The sequence below is a fragment of the Hippocampus zosterae genome, chromosome 8 (genome assembly GCF_025434085.1).
Source record: "Hippocampus zosterae strain Florida chromosome 8, ASM2543408v3, whole genome shotgun sequence".
NCBI lineage: Eukaryota > Metazoa > Chordata > Actinopteri > Syngnathiformes > Syngnathidae > Hippocampus > Hippocampus zosterae.
The window spans coordinates 25,160,023-25,181,474 of record NC_067458.1 but is presented as its reverse complement, the minus strand read 5'-3'; the positions used below and the strand labels follow the sequence as shown (position 1 = coordinate 25,181,474).

The window sequence follows — 21,452 nt, the reverse complement described above, 5'->3', positions numbered from 1 at the left end:
TGGGAGCCGCGCATGTGGGCTATGCGTGCATCATCTAATTTATGTTTCGGCTCCTGGCAGCACATAAACCCACACGAAGCATATGGGTGGTGGGGGTGGGGGGGGTGCGGGGGGGCTCATTCTTAAATGCTGGTTCATCTGAGGACTCACTGACACAAATATAACGTCTATCAGAGGAGGCCCACAACTTGGAAAAAAAACTGTTTCACTCGTCATTGTCATCATAATAATAATCATCATTTTTAAAAATGTATTGACGCAGCTTGGGGGGGAGCGTGAGACGAGTAGTGACCCACGTCAACGCTTTCGGGACACTTTTGCTCGTGCGCAAATGTGGGAATGCGACGCGAGTGTATTGCTGCCGCACCGAAACAAAAAAAGTGAAAATCATCACATCAACGCGATCAATCAATTGCCCACCCCGGGACTGAAGTCAAGGAGAGCCGCAGCCGCCGGTGTCGTGTTTCGGTTTGTGACCAACAGGTGGCACTGTGGGGCTTTTCCCCCTGCAGCTGCACACCTGTTGGTCGTTAGATAATCGCTGGCTTTGAAAGGACTCGCAGTCCGGCGGGTCGTTGTTTGCTCTTGGCTGCCGCCATATTTGTTTGTGGCTAGTTTCCGCCATGTTTTTTGCTTGTTACTTTGGATTTGTTTTGTTTTCATGACTTTGTTTTGGATTTAGTTTTCTGTGTTTTATCAATGCACTTCTTCAAATGGCTTTTCGGGGTCCTCCACCACCTCGAAACGTGACAGCCGGTGCAATTTTGAGACATTTATTGAACAAACCCATAAATACAAAACGGTTCTTGCCCGTGAATTTGTTTTTGGCGGGCATGCGTGGGATTTTCTGATTGGGTGAATTGTTGTTCTGCTTGTGTGTTATTCACGGCGTTGTCTCGAGGTTCGAGTATTGAACAGCATCAGACCAAATTCGGTGGTCAGCGGGCATTTCTTTTATGGGGAGGGGGGTGGGGGGGGGGCGTGAAGAATTTCACAAGTGGCGGTGCGTGGGAAACGCACCGCCATTGCTCACGACATTCGGCGCACGCCGCAATCTTGACTTGGGGGGGCCGAGCCCCAATTAAATGGGCGCTCACGTGAGTGGAGCGGTTGACAGATGATGCAATCCGGGAAAGCCGTTGCATGAGTCAATCGCCCAGGGACGCTCGTTGCATCAGAAATCACCACGTGGGGGGGGGGGGGGGGGTGTCCTTTACACGAAATAGGTGATACACACGTGTACGATTGAGTCCGCCGAGACCCAAACGAAGTTACTCGGCGGACGTCCCGGAAACGTGACTCGCCGTTTTGTTGGCAGCCCCTCCAAGCTTCTTCCTCCCCCCGCAGAGAGAGAGCCGGTGGTGACCGAGGGACGTGCCTGCGGACACGTCAGGTCAGCACCCCCCCAGGCCCAAGTTCTTTTCTCTTGCTAAACGAGGAAACTGGACATTTTCAACCGGACTCGACTTGGTCGGAGGCCAAATTCGCAAAAAAAAAAAAAAAAACGGGTTTCAATCTCGCGTCGAGTCCCAACACGGCGCGAGCAGGGACGGTCAATGACGCAACTATTTTTGACTCAATCGGCGTCTCCCTGCACGGACGCGTTCTTGCCTATCTCGAATTCGAACCGGCGTGTCCTTTCCGAAGGCCCACGCATGGGGGGGGGGGGGGGCGGACGTGCGCGACCGCATTTTCGCTCGTTACCGCAGCGAGTTTCCCCAAACGGGACGGACGGTCAAAGTTTGCGGAGCACAAAATGAATGGGGGTGGAGGTGGTGGTGGTGGGGGGGGGGGGGGGGGGGGTGGCAGGGGGGGGGGTTACTCGAAACAAAGGAGGCTCATTCATCCGAGCGCTGAAAGAACCACGTCACCACTCAAACCGGGTAATTCAACGAGAAATCCGCATGCGAGCAAATTCCAACTCGTGATGGGGGGGAAAAACGCGAAAATCGTCGTGGGAGATTTTGATTCGAGTGAGTCACAAGTGTTGCTTCGGCGTGGCGTCCGAACCCCCGTGTCGTCACCGGCCTGCGAATACTGCTCCCAAATAAATATTTGACGTGACGTGTGTTGTATTCAAATGAGGCGCCGGGCCCCGACGTCGGCGGGCCAATCGGAGCGCGGCCTATCACTACACCTTCTTTTCTCAAATCATTCATAACGCGGATGCGTCAAACACGCCGGCTATAAATAGGGAGGGCTGCGTGCGCGCAACACACACTTCGACATCCCCCCCCTCAACCCCCCTCAAATCAAACGCAACAGTCTACCGAGCGAGATCCCCGTGGCAGCCTCGTCAATATTCACGCTATCGCGCTCCAATCGCCTTCTTCTATCGTGCGGCGGAAAGACTTCGAGATGCCTTCGGGTGGATTTTACGTCAAACGCGTCGTGGTGGCGGCGGCGGTGGCGGCGGTGTGCTCCGTGCTGGCGGCGGGGACGCTGGGGTCCCCGGTGGCGGTGCCGCAGCCGATCCGATGCTCCCCGTGCACTCCCGAGAGGCTGAGCCAGTGCCCCGCGGTGGATCCCGGGTGCGCGGAGGTGCTGCGGGAGCCCGGCTGCGGATGCTGTCCCGCCTGCGCCCTGGCGGCCGACGAGCTGTGCGGCATCTACACGGCGCCGTGCGGCTCCGGACTGCGGTGCGCGCCGAGACCCGGAGACCCCCGACCGCTGCACTCGCTCACTCGGGGGCAAGCCGTGTGCACGGAGAGCTCCGAGCCGAAGCCGACAGCCGAGCCCGAGACACAAGGTAACACGCGTGCACACACACGCGACGCACGCTACTTTGTGTCCCTTCCGTTTTTTTTCCTCGCCGGCCACTCGATCTCATTTCTCCAAGTCAATTCATACGCCGAGCGGTCCACTCCGACGCCCGATCCGTCCCGCGTCACTTTAACTCAAACGTGCTTCCTCCAGATCAGGGCGAGCAAGAGGCCGAGATGGAAAATGTCGCCGTGGTCTCGGACCCCGGCTTCGGTTACTACCTCCCCGGCCAGAATAAGCCATACGATCCGAGGGCGGCTGCCGACGCCCAGGAGAGCATGAAAGCCAAACTCGTCGCCATCCACAAGAAACCAGTCGAGCAGGTGAGCGGCGCACTCGATCGGTTTGGGTGTGGGGGGGACCGCGGTCAATTTCATCCATCGGGATTACGTTGCTAAAAGTTTGACGCGAACCGCGGCACGACGACTTTGGCGCCGCTAGGGGGAGCCTGCGGACTATTTGAAAAGCCTGCGACGTGCGGAGCTTTTGATGGAAGCTTTTCGTCGCCTGCTTTCTCCCACACAGGCGCCTTGTCATATCGAGCTGCAAAGAGCCTTGGAGAAGATTGCCAAATCCCAACAGAAACTAGGAGACAAGCTGACCAGATTCTACCTCCCTAACTGTGACAAGCGCGGCCTTTACAAACCCAAGCAGGTCAGTTAACGTGCGTGTTCGTGAGACAATTTGAGGTCTACGGATCCTGACCACATCACCCTGCATGTGTTTTGTGACTCTACGTATCAGAGATCATTCGACCGACAGAGTTCGAATGATCTCTTGGTCCATTGCAAAAATACAAACGCGACAGCGGTCCAACAAGTCGAGTGGTAGCGAAGGGCGGTGTTCGTTAAATTCATGAAACAAAGTGGGGTGTTTTTTTTTGTTTGTTGCTAAAACCAGACGAGGTAGGGTACGGTTACAAACACGCGTACACGTTTTGCGTGTTTTAACCGTACCCTACCTCGTCTGGTAGGGTACTAAAACTAAAACTGCGATCTGGGTTCCGGCACCCTCTCCTGCGGTTGATGCAGTCGCAGCCGTGATGACGTCAGCCACACTGTTGCATGAGCGTGAGCGTCAACTGCGACCAACTTGATGAAAAAGCGGTCGCCGTAATTTGACGTAGAAGGTCAACTGATTCTAAAAAAACACAATTGTCGGTGGTCTGCAGTGCGAATCGTCTCTGGAAGGTCCAAGGGGGCGATGCTGGTGCGTGAACTCGTGGAACGGCAAGAAGATTCTCGGCTCCGTCGATCTGGCGGCGGATTCCGAATGCTCTTAAAAGGAGGAAGGAGCGCGTCCTTCCCAAAGGAAAAGAAGCGAGCCACTGACGTTCCATTTTGATAGCGGTTTATTTATTGACCTGGTCCTTGGGAGGTGTTTTAATCAGGTACACTGTCATTATGGGACTGCCATCGCCCCCCCGTTCCCTCTCCGACGTCTGTCCCAAAGAGAAGAGGCAAAGAATCTATTTTTGTTTTTCTGAATGGAGATTTTAAAATATCGATACATTTACTTTTCGCTCTATTTATTTCTACTGGGTTGAATTCGTGCTGTTTTTTTTCTGTGTGTGCAATTATTATTATTATTATTATTATTATTGGTATTTATAACATTTCGTGTTACCGTTGTTGTTGTCATTTTTTTTTTAATGTGCATCTATTTATCTTGCCCCCCCTGACTAACTCCATTGCAGAGTTGAGCTCGTTGTACCTTCTAAGTTGTCCGGAAGGTTTTTTTTTTTTTGTGACAAACCGAGCAGGAATGAAAGCACTGAGTGTCCCAAATGTCTGTCGTCTTCTGTTGGCTTCCATCCAAATGTCTTTGGTTGCCCGACGTGTGAATCTCCATCAGCTCTTGTGAGTGACTGCGCAACCGTCCGATGGATCGGAATATTGACCTCGTCTCGGCAAACATTTCCCACGGCTCCGCGCGGCGCCGATAGTAATGACGGGCCGGCGTCCGGTTAATGCAACTCCGCTCAGACGGGTATCTCAACATTGACCTACCTCCACTATTTATGTGTCCTCTCTCGATGGTGTCCGTCACCGCCAGTTGCCATTCTACCTTGTATGTCGCCGTTCGCTCCGATGAAGAACACATGACCACATAGAAGGGAGTCCCACACGTTCAACCCATGACGCGGTTCGCAAGTGGCGCCTCTGTTCTGATCTACATGCTGCTGTTGGAGAGTATTGTTGATATCGAATTCCAAAGAGACTAAATGCTCGCTCACTTTTGTAATGTAAGGTAAAGGAGAAAAAAAAAAATAGTCGATATATTTAATAAAAATATGACTTAACCCCACTTCGCATATTGGGTGTGTTTTTGTGTCGCGTTATCAGGGTGAGGGAGGGGGTGGGTCTTCACTCATCTAACTTTAGACGGTTGGGCCAAGGACATTGAGCCGCGCGCTACCTTTTGACCTGCCGTGTTTGCCCTGGTGGGGGCCCAGGAATTTGCTTCCAGCTCTCGTGCCCGCCCGCTGCCAGCCCGCCTGGCACCAGCAGATTTATTTTTATTCTTTTACAAATTTTGTACCCTTTGCTTTATCCTTATTGACACATTCCGAGACTGAGGGGTGCCTGATTGCATTCGCGGAAAAACAGCGGCGGATTTGTTGCTCGGAATCTTAAGAAAACGCCGCGGAAACATCAGCCGACAAAATGAACAAATGCACAATCTTCAAATGTCTTCACTTTTTATTTAAAAAAAAAAAAAAAAAAGGACATTAAATACACGTGATATTTCAAAGCAGACCAGTTCCATTCTCGGATAATGTGATACCGGTGAGGTTTTGAGTTCAGTATTAAGAAATGCTTGGAGGGGGTCAGGGGTGGGCGGGGCAAACGACAACTAGGAAGGATGAACCCGATGTTGAACGTGTGAACCGAGAGATCCGTAACGTGGCCAGCAGGCAAAAAAAAGGTCAAAAGGTGAAAGTTGAGTTTCCAGAAGTGCGAACGTGGCGGCACGGGCGGCGACGACGACTTTCTCTCGGAAAGTCGCCGCCCGACTTAAAAGGCAGTCGAGTTAACGAGCGACAGAAGAAATTAGAGATCACAAAAAAAAAAACAACACCACGTAGTGATTCTATTCCCCCAAAAAAACAAAAATGACCGTCTCGAGTTTGCTGTGCAATTGGTGAGTCCCTCGACATATTGACGAGAAACCCGGTTTGGATCAGCTTATGATTCTTTTTCGATAAATAAGTCATCTTTTTTTAAGAACTGTACACAAAGTGGCCGGGAAACAATATGTATGGCATATATATATACTGTATATTTATATATATATTTAAAAAAAAGACACACTCGCAAATATTGGGGAAGAAAGAGCTTCAAGGCTTTTCATTCCTTTTCCTCCCCCCCACGTCAAGTCTTTGAATGAATGGCTGGGATGTACACGTAGCACCAACGGGCCGCGCCGGGCCGGGCCGGGCCGTCAGCTGCCGGCGTGACTTTAGCGAGCTCCCGGGCAACATTCGTCATCGGCACCATTGTCCACTTAGTGCGCAGGATGCGGGGACGGCATGGCAACGGAAGCTCTCCCGAGGCCGCCGGGGCCTCCTCCCTCGGTGGACCCCCCTGCCGCTTGTGAGAATAGTTGCCCCGCCTCCAACTGATTTGTCAGCATACGATCGTACGAGCGTTTAGCAAAGGGAGAAAAAGCCCAACAACAATCACATTGGAAATAGTTTCCTGGCGCGCGGCTTCGATTCCTCCTCTTGATAGCCCCCCCTCCCCCTAGGTTATTATTTACAGTACAGCATGTCGCACTGACATGACCTGTAAGGAAAAGTACGCGGATGCAAATAGGCCCAATTTTTTAATTTTATTTTTATTTTTTTGCGCGGGTGCAGCTAAAGTGCTTGAAGTGCTTGTGCTTGTAGCATAGCGGCAGCTAGCGCCGGTGGCGGGGGCAGCCCAGACCCACCGGGCCCACGCGCGCTTCAGCAAGTGGGGAGAGAAAAGAGAGAGGGCTGTCGCGTGGCGAGGCGAGGACAAAAATATATATGCGCCCCCCCCTACCCCAAAAAAAAAAGCCCCATATACCGTACTGCCGAAGAGACACAGCGACAGGATGAGGCACGGATAGAAAGCCCGTGGCGGACATCGGGGGGTTTGGACGAGGATGAGGACAAACGAGCTTGGACGGACGGGTGGGAAGGATCCAGGATGGACGGGAACAGGTGATGGCGACGGACAAAAGAGGGGGGGGGGGCACACTGATCCATTTGGAACCGGCCCGAGCACGATCAAAAGCCCCAACGCGGGATGAGGGACGCGTCGACGGAGTCGTCGCGTGCATTTTCCTGAGCTTCCGTCGGGGGCGGGTTCATGGGAGGCAGCCCGCTAACCCACCTTGCCTCAAACAGCCCCCCCCCACCCCCCCTACATGTGCGGTATAGAAAGGCTAAGTGCAACTCCGTGAGTTCCATTTGTGGAAGAGGTGAGGGGGGGGGGGCATTCCAACATTTTGGATCAAAAAAGCCAGCGCGGAAAACACAAGTCAGACCCCCGGAGCATCCGCCCCCCCCCCCCCCCCCCCCCACAAGCCAGGTCCCGGGATCCGAAGCCGGGAAAGGTAGCATGATGATTCTTTTTTGTTTTTTAGCCTTTGGCTTTCTTGATGGCCGCTAATTAGCGTGCGCATGCGACGCGCAAAAAACACCCCGGGGGGGGGCGGGTGCATTTGATCGGCGAGAGATGGATTTCCTCTGGTGGGGAGGCGTGTAAAGGTCAGTTTTGAGGCCGCTGCCGTGCCAGATCATCCTTCTCTGGAAAAAGGACCCTGAGAGCATTTTTTGTTTGTTTGTTTGTTTGTTTTGTGACGGGGGGGGGGGGAGCTCGAGGGGTGGGGGGGTCTCTTGGCTTCGTGATGTCCTGTTGAGTATTTACACAAACGCTTTTTGGGAAAACAAACTGGTTGCACAATCGCACAGCGGCGCACGCACAATGCAAGGCGAGCACTGGCACAGGCACGGTGGCACATTGGCAGACAGACGCGCATTGCTATGGGGGCGCTGCATTTTTTGAGGGGGGGGGGTCACAGTCACAAAGAAGGTCTTTAAAAGTGAGTGGGAAATTCCCTCATTTCGTTCCCTCGCTAGCAAAATAGTGCAGATGACAAATTTCTTGCTATTTTCTTTGTTTTGTTTAGTTTTTTAAGCTTGATCATTTTTCTCGAGAACAACCGAGAGGAACCCGTAGCGCCGAACAGGCATTTGCGATGGACGGGGGCGTCTCCGCCGGTCGCTGCACCCCCCCCCTCCCCCCACCTCTTCCCTTCTTTGGCTTTCCTGCCTTCCAGCTTGTGGCCCTCATTGGCTCTCGCGGTTGTGACACTGTTTCTCGTCTCCGCCGTCGTAGCCGGGCAGGGACTGTCCGTACTTGTCCACGCACCAGCAGTAGCCCCGCCTTCTGCCTTTGGATGGACGGCACTGAAAAGAGAGGCGGCGATCGTTCAGTCTCGCAAGTTGAACTCGACATGGCCTGACTTTGCATCTTGAGCTTCAAAATGGCCTTCCCCAACCTGTCGCCGTCAAGTCCGGAGCACGCGAGTGTGAGCTGACTGATTGCGAGTCAAGCGGACTGCTGGACGTGCCCCCCCCAACCCCCTCACCCCCATTGACTGAGTGCTATTCACCGAGCAACAGCAGGAAATCGCGCACCGTACTGTTTTGTACGGTACGGTAATAGGAGAGGTATTGATGACATTTACGCAGTAAAGGTATATGAGGGGTGCCCAAACTTTTTCATTGGAGGCTACAGAAAAATGTAAGCGTGAAAGGGCCACTTTAAAATCAATCAACTTTCTGAAACACGCTAAAGTCAGTCAAGAACGTAATTGCATTTTGTTTGGACTGTTCGTTAGCTTTCTGTTGAAGGGGTCAAGGCAAGTCGTGCAGGAATTTGCCAAGTTTTTGGGGTGGCCAACGGCCCTCTATAACAGAATAACTCCGGCTCTGCCGAATCCCATCTCCGCATTCAGAAGCGAAAAAGAAGCACAAACTCGAATCAAGTGACCGCTTTCAAACGGTTACTTGAGGAGCACTCGTGTGAGGTCTTCATCAAACAGCCATAAAGCGGGAGAAACTATTTTTGCCTCAAAAATTAATTAATTAATTAATTAATTTCGAAGAGAAATTGTGTCGTTCTTTTCATCTTTAACGGTTCATTTGTATCTTTGAGTAGAGCGAAAAGTTTGCCAGGATTCTCACGGTAAATGTTGTTTTTTTTTTGGTCATGTCACCGGCCACTGAAAATGGCCCCCGGGCCGTATTTTGGACACCCCTGCTGCATGTGTCTAAAGATCATAGTGACGGATTCCAACTGGGCTTTTGACCAGCGCCTGCAACATCACATCCCTTTTCCTATTTTTGAAATTGAGGCCTCGGAATGAGAAACAGCGAGGCAGCAGGAGTGAAAAAAAAAAAAAGTGCAAAGGTAAACACGGCGCTACTAAAATATTTGCCAAGGCCAGTCGGAGGCTTGCAGGGAAAACCAGTGTTGCTATTCTGGGAGTCTGGCAGACACTCAAAATCATCTGGAAATGATTATGGCCTGAGAGCGCACGAGGGCGTGTGCATGCGCTCCCCCTAAACACACGTCAACAAACATGTTGTTGCGCAAAAAAAAAAAAAAAAAAAAAAAAAAGAACGCCGCTGCTTCTTATCCTCTAAACAAAGTCGGCCAAAACTGGATGACCGCGTTGTATCCCGGCGGGCCGCCTGCAATGTGCCCTCGTCTGGATCCAACGAACGTAAAGGCGCTATCAAGTCGCGACTGCGCCGCGGCGTATTTGCGCAGGCGCGCCTCGGCACTCATTTAAAAGGGCCCGCCGGGACCCTGGTTTTGTAGAGTGGCAACTTTATGAGCTCCGCATGATGTAGGCAAAGAATTACACGATGATTCGGGCCTGGCTTTTCTCCAGCTCGCTCTAATCCTCGTGGCCGATATCCGGCCTCAGTCGGTGACAGCTGAGGGGGCCCCACCTGTTGATCTCACTCTTCCAGCGGTATAAAACGTACAAGCACAATTTCAGGGACTATCAAAAGCCAATCGATTCGTAGCAAGATCACATGACCAAGTGGGACTGAGAGGCTTGTCGTGCACCCTCAAAGAAGCACCTTCAGACTAGCGCCAAACCGTAAAGCATACCAAGGTCTGCCCCCCCCCTTCACCAATTTAACTAACCTTGTGGCAAGTGCCAAAGGGCATTTTTTTTAAGTCATTATTATTATTATTTTGGTCGTATTGCTGGCCGTTGAAAAATGGATGGCGGGCCGTAAATGGCCCCCGGGCCGCAGTTTGGACACCCTGGCCTAAAAACCAGTACTGAAGTAGCGCAAATCTTGATGAAAACTTTGCTGAGGAATGAATGTTGTGTATTACACAATAGTCAAGTCAAACCGAAATTGGTTTTTGGAGCGATTTACTGGGCCGGTTGGGTTCCGGTCCAGTTTTTACAGCGGAAAAATCGCGCGGCACACGGTCAAGCTTTGGAGGGTGGCCGAGGCGTCTGTTTCCGGTGTCGTCAACACCATCAAGCGCCATGAGAGCACCATCAAAGGCATCTTTATAGAGACGCAGCCCCATTAAAATACCTCAACCGGGCGATGACCGCATGCCCCGTTCGCCCAAACGGCGCTAACATCAGGTTCTTTTTAGCTCTTTCTCCCCCCCCAAAAAAATTAAAAAACGCCACCCGGCTATCGTCGATCACCTCTCCAGGTGGCCAGCTCCTACTTTCGAGCTGAGCGGGCAGATGAGAGCAGCTTAATCGTGTTGTCTTAATTATGCGCTCGAGTTGCGAAAGGCAGCGCGGTGGTCAAGCGGTAAGCATGTCTGCCTCGCAGTCAAATTGTTCTGGGTTGAAAGTATCAGCTCAGGCTCTCCCGTTTTGCACGTCAAGTCTTTCAAAAGTCTTTTTTCAAGGTGGCTCCGACAAGGCGATTATAATAGAATGTTGAGCGTTAAATAACTCGACGCTCAACTCGAGTCGACTGCGTTTCGACGGCACTTTGAAAGTCAAACTGAAAATCAAGTCTCACGCCGAGTCAAAAACTCTACAACTCTACAATCTTTACAAGAACTCTAAAATGGAGCCAGAGTAGGAGTGATACGCTCCCTCTTACGAGTACCCGACGAGAGGCCAGCGGCGGCATTACGGACCAACTGGAGACGCCGGATGGAGGATCGGCTGACTCCAAAGTCAAGTGCGGTCCAACATTCCTGCCGAGATCGATAAATCAGGCAGCGAGCAAATCGAAAAGGCTGTTTGCCGCTCGTCTTCTGAGAAGTGTCGCTCACCGGCGAAATGTCACATGATCGCCCACCACCATATAAACAGCCAACGTGGCTGAGTGACAGGGAACAAAGGCCCAATTAAAAATCCGGGCATGCGAGAGAGACGCAGCCGAAATAGCCGTCCGGGTCCCCCGAAGGTTGAGCGCTTATTATAAAGCTATTGTGGTCACCGCGTACATTTGCGCCCCCCCCCCCACCCCCCGCGAGTCATGCTCAATATGTCAGCCCCGACTGAAAACGGGTACGCAGGCACCTGGCTGCCATCCTCCAGCCGCCGCCTCCTCCTCCTCTCACCACACACACAAATCGTACACAGAGAGCCGCAGAAACTGTTGTCCCATTCGCAAGCCCGCGCCAGCCGATTCCGGGCCAAACAAGGAAGGGAAAAGCCAGGTGGGCAGAAGGCCCGGATCAGCGCAGTCATGCAACGGACCGAAAGAACGAGCGTGCGCTAGAAGTCCTGCAAGGAAGGGAGAAAGGTTGAGACTGATGGCTGTAATGAATGGGTCAGGCCGGGCTATGCATGGCCTCCGCTGGGATACTGAAGAAGCAATTCATTTAACTGCAGCTAAAAATAGGTTGTTCTTTGGCCAAGGTAGACTCGCACAGCTCAGACGTCTCCCGAGGCACTCGGATTACCAGCAATACACACGCCAGACACACATTGACACTTCATTAAAACTCCTATTTAAAACTGCAAAGTGAGCAACTCGGAGGTGACACTTTTTTTCCACCTGTGCGGCTCCGGCGGTGACGCCCCCAAAAAAGTGATTGGGGGGTGTTAGGGTGTTGGTTTTTTTTTTTTTTTGTGTTGTCAGATTGTTGAGTTTACGGTTTACAGTCTTTTTAGTTTGAGGGTTATTTTGGCTGTTTTGGGCCAACTTGATCATCAAGTTGGCCCAAACTTGATCATCAAGTTGGCCCAAACTTGATCATCAAGTTGGCCCAAACTTGATCAACAAGTTGGCCCAAACTTGATCATCAAGTTGGCCCACACTTGATCATCAAGTTGGCCCAAACTTGATCATCAAGTTGGCCCAAACTTGATCATCAAGTTGGCCCAAACTTGATCATCAAGTTGGCCCAAACTTGATCATCAAGTTGGCCCAAACTTGATCATCAAGTTGGCCCAAACTTGATCATCAAGTTGGCCCAAACTTGATAAACAAGTTGGCCCAAACTTGATCATCAAGTTGGCCCAAACTTGATCAACAAGTTGGCCCAAACTTGATCATCAAGTTGGCCCAAACTTGATCATCAAGTTGGCCCAAACTTGATCATCAAGCTGTCATATGGGTCGGATGGGCAGCGAGCGATTTGATGAGTTCTTCCTCAATTCTGTCATCCATCTCGTGAGCTTTGTTTCGAAGGCACAATGGAAATCCGCAAACCAAAAAGAAAACGACATCAAAGTCAACCCAAGTAACTTCTGATCGGCAGACACCTCGCAAAGGAATTGACAAAAAACAGAAAGGACAGTTTGAAATGTTTTCCGGATGAAGTTGCAGCGAGTCGAGGTGAAAGATTCACACGGTCTCCTTTTCGGCGCGTTTCCGGTCATAAATCTGCAGCACACCGTGAAGACGCATTCCCTCGGATGGACTTCACACCGCACACCCCGCCGGCCCTCTAAATAAGCAAAGGGGAGGGTGGTGGGGGGGGTGGGGGGGGGAGATAAGGCTTGGCACGCTGCCGCACTCGCACAGACCGACACATTCCCGCTGGATATTTGTCGACAGGCTGGAGTAAACGAACAAGGAAGACTCTTGTTTTGCAAACCCGAATGAAAGGCCACTTTGGCAAAGGGGCGACGTTACACGACGAGAGGGAGCCTGTTGCGATTCTGTTCCGGCTTGTTTTGATGGCTGAATCACGCCGCTCTCCAATCGTGACTCATTCCGTTTCAGACTGGGACGGGGTTCAAAGGAATCCTCTCTCTCTCCCAACCAAAAAAAAACAACAACAACAACTAGTCTTGGAAGTTTGAACTTGAAGTTCAAATCAGTTCGTCTCACAACTACTTGGGTCAGCAAATATCAGACAGGGATCGTAGGAAACGTCCTCTTATGGAGCATACTAAAGTCTGTATGAAACAACAACAACTTACTTCCAAAGATCTCGGTCTCGTGCCGGACTCAGACTGGCCGGACATTTTTTTTGTCAGGACACCAAACTGCTCTTCAACTTGATTCATGTGATCGTAAAGCTTCCTGGGCGATGGGGTTCAACTCCGGGTCGCGGCCTTCTTGTGCGGAGTTTGTACGGCTTTTCTCGGGGTACTCCGTTTTCCTCCCACGTCACAGAAATATGCGCGGTCGGTTGAGTGAATGCTTTACGTTGTCTCAAAGGTGTGTTGTCGGTCTACAGTAGGTGTGCCCTACGATTGGCGGGCAACCAGTTTAGGGTGTACCCCGCCTACTGCCCGAAGTCATAAAAGGGATAGGCTCCGGCATGTCCGTGACCCTCGTGAGAAGAAAGCGCTTCAGATAATGGATGGGTGGATGTTTCTCAACCTGGGTTATGTGAGCACAGTGCAAGGAGTACGTGCGAACGTCCAATTCATCCATTCCTGTTTTTGAATCGGCTACTCCTCACCAGGAGGCACCGGCAGTACACCCCGAACTGGTTTGCCAGCCAATCGAAGGCCACACATAGACCAACGAGCGTTCGCACTCACAAGGACAATTTCGAGCGGTCCGTGAAGCTGCCGTGCAGGCTTTTTGGAAACATGGGAGGAAAGCGGAGTACCCGGAGAAAAGCCACGCAGGCACGGGGTGGAGAACATACAAACTCCACATGGGAAGGCCGGATCAGTTTCACACATTTGATCAAGCAGATGCTAAAATCAGTAGCTAAGTAGCTTTCAGTGTAAATACATCATAGGAGTTAGCCCGCAGCCGACAATGGCGACCGCAACTACGCTCGCAATACATTGAGATGAAGCAAGCGCACACCCCGAAAATGTCCGTCGACTCCGCAAACCCGTATTGAGTGTCTAACCGGGCACCTTCAAAGTGTGAGTCCTTCCATTCTCCCCAAATCCAGACGTAGGCCGGCACTGATAAGTTCCGTCGAAGCGAGCGGCGCAGGGGGCCCAACTTTAACGGTGCTATTTGCGTCCGCCGAGGGGCCTCTGCCAACATGTCGGAGCGTCCTGGCTTCCTGGCCGCCGCCTCGCAAACGGCTTGACTTTGGGTGGCCCGAGCCAAAAGACCACAGACAAGAAAAACTCAACCGCCATTTGTTCTCCAGCTCACCGAGAGAACCCCCACGCCACCTACAACCGAAAAACTACCGCCATCAAACAAGCGCCATCCATACATCCCCCCCCCCCCACCCCCCCTGCCGCCGCAGCTACCGTGCCACACACGCTCCCAAAACCGCACTCTTACATCCCTACCCCCCACGTTCTCCCACAACACACACCTGACCGACCTCATTTCCTGTGAGGCATGAGTCAGACGGCTTCACTGACTGGAGTAATACATGGTTGTAGCCCTTCAGATAATATAGTGTTGATGTGGCTGTCAAGGCAACCGGAGCAGCAAAAAAAAAAAAATGTGGGGGGGGGTGATTGTTGGTGGTAGAGAAGTGTGTGTGTGTGTGTGTGTGAGGGTCACCTGTCTTTTCTTATAGAAGCCTCGTCTGTCACAGTTGGGTATGCGGAAGCCTCTCGGGTTGAGCACGTTGCTGATTTTCAGACTATTTAGGATGCTTTCCATCTCCCGACGACACGGGCCCTGCGCACACGTGACAAACAACGTTGAAGAAGCGTTTTAGGCCGCGACGCTGCACTACTGCGCCCGCAATCGGCCGCCAATGGAGGTGTCGTCAAAGCATTTGCCAAATCCTTCTTTGCCCAAAATTCTTGTACTCGCGCCGTATGTTCTTTTTGTTAAATTCTCGTCTGTAATAGATAACGCAGATGCTGGAACCCCTCACGAAATAGTTGAAGAAACCCTGATCGTTGACTTCTTGATACGGTGGCTCAGTCTTAACGGCCCTCAAAGGGAGATGCGGCAAAAAAAATTTTGACAACCCTGCTGTCAATGCTTTAAAATGCTGAGATTTTAACTCATTCACTCCCAAAGACGTTTTTAAACGTCTTTTCAGAATTGCTCTAGAAAATTCTGAGCTTTCAACTCATTCACTCCCAAAGACGTTTTTAAACGTCTTTTCAGAATTGCTCTAGAAAATTCTGAGCGTTCAACTCATTCACTCCCAATGACGTTTTTAAACGTCTTTTCCGACTTGCTCTAGAAAATTCTGAGCTTTCAACTCATTCACTCCCAATGACGTTTTTAAACGTCTTTTCAGACTTGCTCTAGAAAATTCTGAGCTTTTAACTCACTCACTCCCAAAGACGTTTTTAAACGTCTTTTCAGACTTGGGCTAGAAAATTCTGAGCTTTCAACTCTGTCAGGTTGGTCCAATTTGACACTCAACTCAGAAGCATTCTTCTTTGCGAGCATAAATTGACGACGCGAGAATCAATCGAATAATACGCGAATGTATGATTACTAAAAAATTAATAAATCCAACAAACTCATTCACTCCCAAAGACGTTTTTAAACGTCTTTTCAGACTTGCTCTAGAAAATTCTGAGCTTTCCACTCATTTACTCCCAATGACGTTTTTAAACGTCTTTCCAGACTTGCTCTAGAAAATTCTGAGCTTTCAACTCATTCACTCCCAAAGACGTTTTTAAACGTCTTTTCAGACTTGCTCTAGAAAATTCTGAGCTTTCAACTCATTCGCTCCCAAAGACGTTTTTAAACGTCTTTTCAGACTTGCTCTAGAAAATTCTGAGCTTTCAACTCATTCGCTCCCAAAGACGTTTTTAAACGTCTTTTCAGACTTGCTCTAGAAAATTCTGAGCATTCAATTCTTTCACTCCCAATGACGTTTTTAAACGTCTTTTCAGACTTGGTCTAGAATTGGCTGGTACTGAATGAGTTAATCCCAGTACTATGAAGCACATTGAGTTAGCTCACGCATGACACTGCCCTTGCCCGTATTTCAGCACAAGGCCATGCGCCGACATTCACAGTGCTGGTATGAAAATGGCAGCAAGTAGAGAACGGCATGCCCTTCAAATGTTAAATCAAAGGAATTGCTGACATCTTGACTCCAAAGTGATGCGGCAATAACGCTGGAGGCCAAAGCTGCGCAGTTTCAGACACGTTGCCCTGAAATCTGCTTGCGTAAAATGAAATGGCTCTAAATCGGGAACCGCAACTTCATGACTTTGAGTGCACAAGAAGATGAAAAGCGCATCTTTTTTTTTTCTTTCAGACATCTCATTGGCCTTGACTTACATACTCAGACTCCCTTTTGTTCTCCATGGAGAAGTTCTGCATGTCGGCGTTGGCTCCCTCCGACACCGACGCCACCTTGTAGCTGTGAGTCTTCCTGTTCTGATCTTTCCTTATCAGCTCGTTGTGTAACGGAGGCCTGGTGTCCATCACGCCTCCGCTCTGACCGCCTTTGACGGTCGACAATGGCGGCAACGCGCTCATTGCCGCCGTCTTGTTGGCGGGGCCTTCCTCCACCCCGTTTCGCCCGCGGTCTGCATGAGGACAGTAAAAAAAAAGTGGGGTTATCGCAAATGGAGCAACTGTACTCGACTAGCGCAGAATGCTGCAAAGAATGTAGGAAAGCCTGCTTTCATTTCAGCACGCTCGAATGGCCGTTCGCTAATCCTAGCGTGTGTTAGCAGGACACCTTGCGGTCCAGGAAGGAGGACCGAAGACAAACAGGTTTCGGGTTCCGAGTGAGAGAAACCGAGCCAGGCTTTCGCGTGACCACACAATTTCGGGCTCCACCTCTGCCAAGTGCACGTATAAGTACGGTAGATGTGTATCCGTGCCCGCCTCAAGCACTTTGATTCAAACTTAAATAGTACTTAAAAGTACTTAAAAGTTTCCGTGTGGGGGGAGGAGAGGGGCGCTGGCTTTAGCCGTCAAACCTGACGGAGTCTGATTGTTTTGATGAAGACGGCTGTTACTTTTGGAATTCTGCGTGCCATCACAACTTGTTTTTTTTCTCCCCGGTCATCATCCGCACACGTGCGCGTATATTTTTCAAGGTCAAGTTATGAACGAGTTAGCCCGAAGTTAGCCGGGACGAGATCATCTTTGACAGATCCAAGGCAAGACTCCAGTGGCAAAGAGTTATGTCAGGTACTGCTTGAACGTGACACTTCATGGGAAGTCAATCGTCATTGAGTACTGCTCAGAGACGTAGAACGGATGAACATCGTCATGCAGGGATGGGCAACTTCGGTGCTGGAGGTGGCCACAATACGCAGCGCAAAATCTTCATTTGCAAGTCTTGTTGAACTGTTTGGCGACCGAAAGTAGACTACACGTTAGAAACAGAAGAAAGCAGGTCTAAGTTGTGGTGCAGGTGGTGTAACACAAATTTGGGGGATTTGGTTGAGGTACAGGCAGACCGATTCTGAGCCCCACGGAACTGCGTGATGGACGACATTGTATTTCATTCATATGACAACAGCGTGCGTCAAAGCCTTGGCATCATGATAGGAATTTATTCAAGAGACACGTGATTATGATCATCTATCCTATATTTTTCAAACCACCCCCCCCCCTTGCAGCACAACTATTGGGCAGTTGGGACGCACGACTGGAAACAGAAGTGGCCACTTTACACCATCCGCAAATGGAGATCTTGCAGTTCCTTTCAAGTTGACTTGCTCTGCGTATTTAGTCAAAGATGAGGTTGCGCATGAGATAACATGAAGCCGATATTTCGATGGTTGTGGCTTTGCTCTCCAATCACCAAAGAAACCGTTTAGCTGAAGTCATTTGACTGGCGATAACAAAGGACGATGGAACAAGCACTGTTTGTCGATATCAAAAGCAACTCAAATTCATACCACGTCCAAGGTGTGGTTGGACGCATCACAGTTGGAGGTTCTGACCAAGCTTCTGGAGATGCAGAGCAATAACGGGACCACATGGAAGAGACCACTTGATCATTTTTATAACACACGCATCTGTTTTGGTGCTGTTTGTATTTCATGGCAGAAGCACATTGTGCACATCTCGCACAGAAGAAGAGACCAAGTTTGGGGGGGGCAAATCGAAGCCCACTTGTGGGGGGGTGTTGTGCAAGTGTGAAAGCACACTGGTGGCCGCTTGTAGCGATGTGTTTGTGCGACAATTTGGTGCAAGATTCGCCGCAGCCAAAGCCGAGAACCGAAGAGAAGGAAAAAGCACACAGAGATTTGGGTTCGTGACGTCAGCAGCGCCTAAACACACAACCGGTGTGTATTCACACACCGGTGGCGTGTGTGCCATCTCGCCACTGCGAACAGCGCCGTCTGCTTTCACACCAAACATCACGAGAAGTCAAATTGTACCAAGAGACGGGGGAAAGGTGACTTTTTGGGCAGGGCGGTCGTTCATGCTGCGTTCGCCGAGGACGCGTTTGCGGGCGCTCGCAATGGTCCAAAAACGCAAACGCCGTCGTGCGCTCGACTTCGAGCCCCTTCGGCACAGCTGTGCGTCACGTCGGAGGTCCCCATTTGACGTGGAGCCATTCCGCGTTGTGCGCAAGACGCCGACCGCGACTTGGAATTTGTTGAAGCCTTCCGCCAACGTCAAACGCGCCCCCACGACCCAGGAAATGTGCGGCGGAAGCGAAGGCAAGGTGCAAAACAAAGCCAGGTGGAGTGGAATTCTGCCTCGTCCCCTTCCCGGCCGAACGGCAGCGCGCATCGCGACCGATTCCGCCGCCTGCCTACCTTGTTTTTGCGCCGGGACCGGGATGGCGCCGAGTTTTGGGTTCGGCGCGCCGGCGCTCGCGCACACTCCCCGTCCCTCCAAGAGAGCTTGCAGGGGTCGGCTCTCGCCCGGCCGTTGCTGGCAAGTCAAACCCGAGCCGCAGCGCGCCGTGTACACTCCGCACGCGCGCCCTCGGCCCAGGGCGCACATCACGCAGCAGCCGCAGCCGGGCTCCCGCAGGCGCTCGGCGCAGTCATCGGGCAGGGGCTTGCACTGCAGCAGCGCCGCGGCGTCGCACGGCTCGCAGCGGACCAGCGGCCCCACGGCGGCGATGCCGCTTCGCGCGAGCGCGGCCAGCGCGGCCGCCAGACAGAGCACGCGGAGCGCGGGCATGGTGTGCCGATGGCGATGGTCACGAGTGGACGCGGTCGGGGTCGGGGTCGGCTCTCGGTGACGCTGCCAGGCGGCGGCCCTTCTCCATCTGTAGTTGCGTTGACGCCGACTCCTCGTTTTATACGGCGGCGCAAAAGGCCAACAAGTCACTCCCTCCCACCGTATGAATAATGTAAACGGAGAGTCCAGACATGTGGGACCGCCACATCCGCTCAGACGACGGAGCCGCTCCCCCACTGACTCCTCGCATCCTTTCCACTGTACGAGGGGGGCCCCCGCGTGCGCGCGCAACCTGTTCGGCTGCGCAATCTGAGCGTTTGCACTTTGCCGCGACGAGGTCTGGAGCAATGAAATCACGGGGGGGGGGGGGGGGGGGGCGCTGCCTTTGTTTTACAAGTTCACTTCGTTCTGTGACACCACTTCAAACCCCAAATTGTCACGCCCTATTCAAATGAATACTAATGCCGTTAATCCGTTCCAGACTCACAAACAACACCAACCAACCAATAATTTTTTTAAAATATATTTTTTAAATAATTCTACAGTGGGGGTGTCAAACTTATTTTTGTCGCGGGCCACATTGTAATTGTTTTCCCTCAGTGGGCTCTTATGAGTCAAGTCAAAAGTCTGCAAAAGGTCGCCTTGGAAGTTTTCACGAGTGGTCACACCACCTGCTGGTATGGAGGGCAAGTGCAAAGCATTGGTGACACCGCCTTTGGTAGGCGATGCAAAAGGAACAACGTTTAGGGCCTCGTGTGCTCTTCATAGAATACGTTCAAGATCCCCCCCCCCCCCCCCCCCACACACACACACAACGAATAGTAGTCAAAGAAGCATCGCTTTACTGTTCAGAGCGTACCGAGCCCCGTTGTTCAAACAGCAGCGTTTGCTTTTCCGGGACCTGCTGAACCCTCACCCCCCAGCGGTGGGACCCCCTGCGTGCCAGTGGACCCCACAAGATTTGGCCTTCTTAGAAAGGCACGGTTCGGATTGTGCAGGCGTAGCATGCCCCCGCCCCCCTGCCCCTCGCCCCCCCCCATCCAGCATACCCTCCTGTTCTGCAATAACAAACACCCGAGTTGGGTACACACTGAGAAAATAAAGCAATCAGTATCAGTCATTGTGTGATTTCCACCACAGAAGCAGAAAAGGTGTTGAGACTACATTATGAATAACAAGCAAAGTGGAAGGAAACCCTGGCGGAATAGCAATAACATTTCTCGGGCTAAGATTACCTTTCTTATTACTTGACTCTCTGCAGTTTTGCGTGTCTCTAATATTCAACTTCTGACCCTTTGGTTTGTTTTATTGTCGGCCTGTCCACCCCAAGGTACGAGTTACCTCGCCTTTCAACAAATTCAGCAAAACGCTGCCCCCCTGCTGGGAATACAGTTGATGTGGTCATCCAACAAGTGGCAGAGTTGGAATATTTAACGTGCCATTTTACCCCCCCCCCCCCCCCCCAGCTTTAAAAATCAAAGAAAAACGATTCAGGCATCGATCGGCGCGTCGCCTTTACAAGTTACCGACATTGGGAAAGTAGCCCCGACGCACCAGGTTGCTTGCGTCGCAGGCATGTCGCGTATGTCAGGGGTCCCCAACTTCCGGTCCGCAGGGCATTCGGTACCGGGCCTCACAGAAGGAACTTGCCTTAATTCCGTTTTATTTTTTTCGGAATACGAAAGATGTTTTATTTTGAAAAATTACCGGATTCTCCGTTACATCCGTCTGTGTCACGCTTGACTCACGTCAAACCACGCTTCTCCGTCACGTGACCAATTAAGCTAAACACAGAATGCCGGAGTTAGTCTTGAGTCTATACTCTTGAGATCGCCACCGTAGCACTATGTCCGACATCCTACCTTCTGTGAGGTGGGGGGGGTTGCAGAAAATCAAGCTCGGGGCTGTGGTGAGTCATTTTCATGCACTTTGAATTTGCGTTGTATCGTATTTTGAAGGCATTAAACATTACCATAGCGATCGGTGTTGCCGACAGATTAGACGCTCCTTGTGTTTACTATAATTATATTTCGAAAACGGCACAGTTTTCATGCAGCTCATACCATATTATTTTCTTGTATTAATCCGCCACATCTTAAATGCCGCTCCCTGAAAATATTGTCTGACATAAACCCGGATCGTGGGGCCAAAAAGAAGGTTGGGGACCCCTGGCGTATGTGATTCTGCAGTCGCTCGAAGCCGGCAGCGATTTTTGCTCGATCAGTTCCAAACAATT

At 51.3% G+C, this 21,452-nt stretch overlaps 2 protein-coding genes across 2 annotated transcripts; one reads left to right on the top strand and one right to left on the bottom strand.

The window, feature by feature from the left end:
• The first annotated feature begins 2,094 nt into the window (after positions 1-2,094).
• igfbp1a (insulin-like growth factor binding protein 1a) lies at positions 2,095-5,070 on the top strand. The gene is made up of 4 exons (XM_052073638.1): positions 2,095-2,749; positions 2,917-3,086; positions 3,289-3,417; positions 3,935-5,070. Exons 1-4 carry the CDS (start codon positions 2,359-2,361, stop codon positions 4,043-4,045), a joined length of 801 nt encoding a protein of 266 aa, XP_051929598.1. The 5' UTR covers positions 2,095-2,358; the 3' UTR covers positions 4,046-5,070.
• Positions 5,071-7,897: 2,827 nt separating this feature from the next.
• igfbp3 (insulin-like growth factor binding protein 3) lies at positions 7,898-19,546 on the bottom strand. The gene is made up of 4 exons (XM_052073630.1): positions 18,844-19,546; positions 16,394-16,644; positions 14,696-14,815; positions 7,898-8,206 (listed from the first exon to the last, which is right to left on the bottom strand). The coding sequence occupies exons 1-4, from the start codon at positions 19,214-19,216 to the stop codon at positions 8,087-8,089; spliced, it is 864 nt and encodes a 287-aa protein (XP_051929590.1). The 5' UTR covers positions 19,217-19,546; the 3' UTR covers positions 7,898-8,086.
• Between the last annotated feature and the right edge of the window lie 1,906 nt (positions 19,547-21,452).

Excerpts from the sequence above, each read along its gene's own strand:
- igfbp1a (XM_052073638.1), top strand. The coding sequence starts at position 2,359 with ATGCCTTCGGGTGGATTTTACGTCAAACGCGTCGTGGTGGCGGCGGCG. Across the intron at positions 2,750-2,916 it reads AGCCGAGCCCGAGACACAAG|ATCAGGGCGAGCAAGAGGCC; the intron begins GTAACACGCGTG and ends TGCTTCCTCCAG. Across the intron at positions 3,087-3,288 it reads ACAAGAAACCAGTCGAGCAG|GCGCCTTGTCATATCGAGCT; the intron begins GTGAGCGGCGCA and ends TCTCCCACACAG.
- igfbp3 (XM_052073630.1), bottom strand. The coding sequence starts at position 19,216 with ATGCCCGCGCTCCGCGTGCTCTGTCTGGCGGCCGCGCTGGCCGCGCTC. Across the intron at positions 14,816-16,393 it reads ACAAAAGGGAGTCTGAGTAT|GGCCCGTGTCGTCGGGAGAT; the intron begins GTAAGTCAAGGC and ends ACGTGTGCGCAG. Across the intron at positions 8,207-14,695 it reads GCTTCTATAAGAAAAGACAG|TGCCGTCCATCCAAAGGCAG; the intron begins GTGACCCTCACA and ends CTCTCTTTTCAG.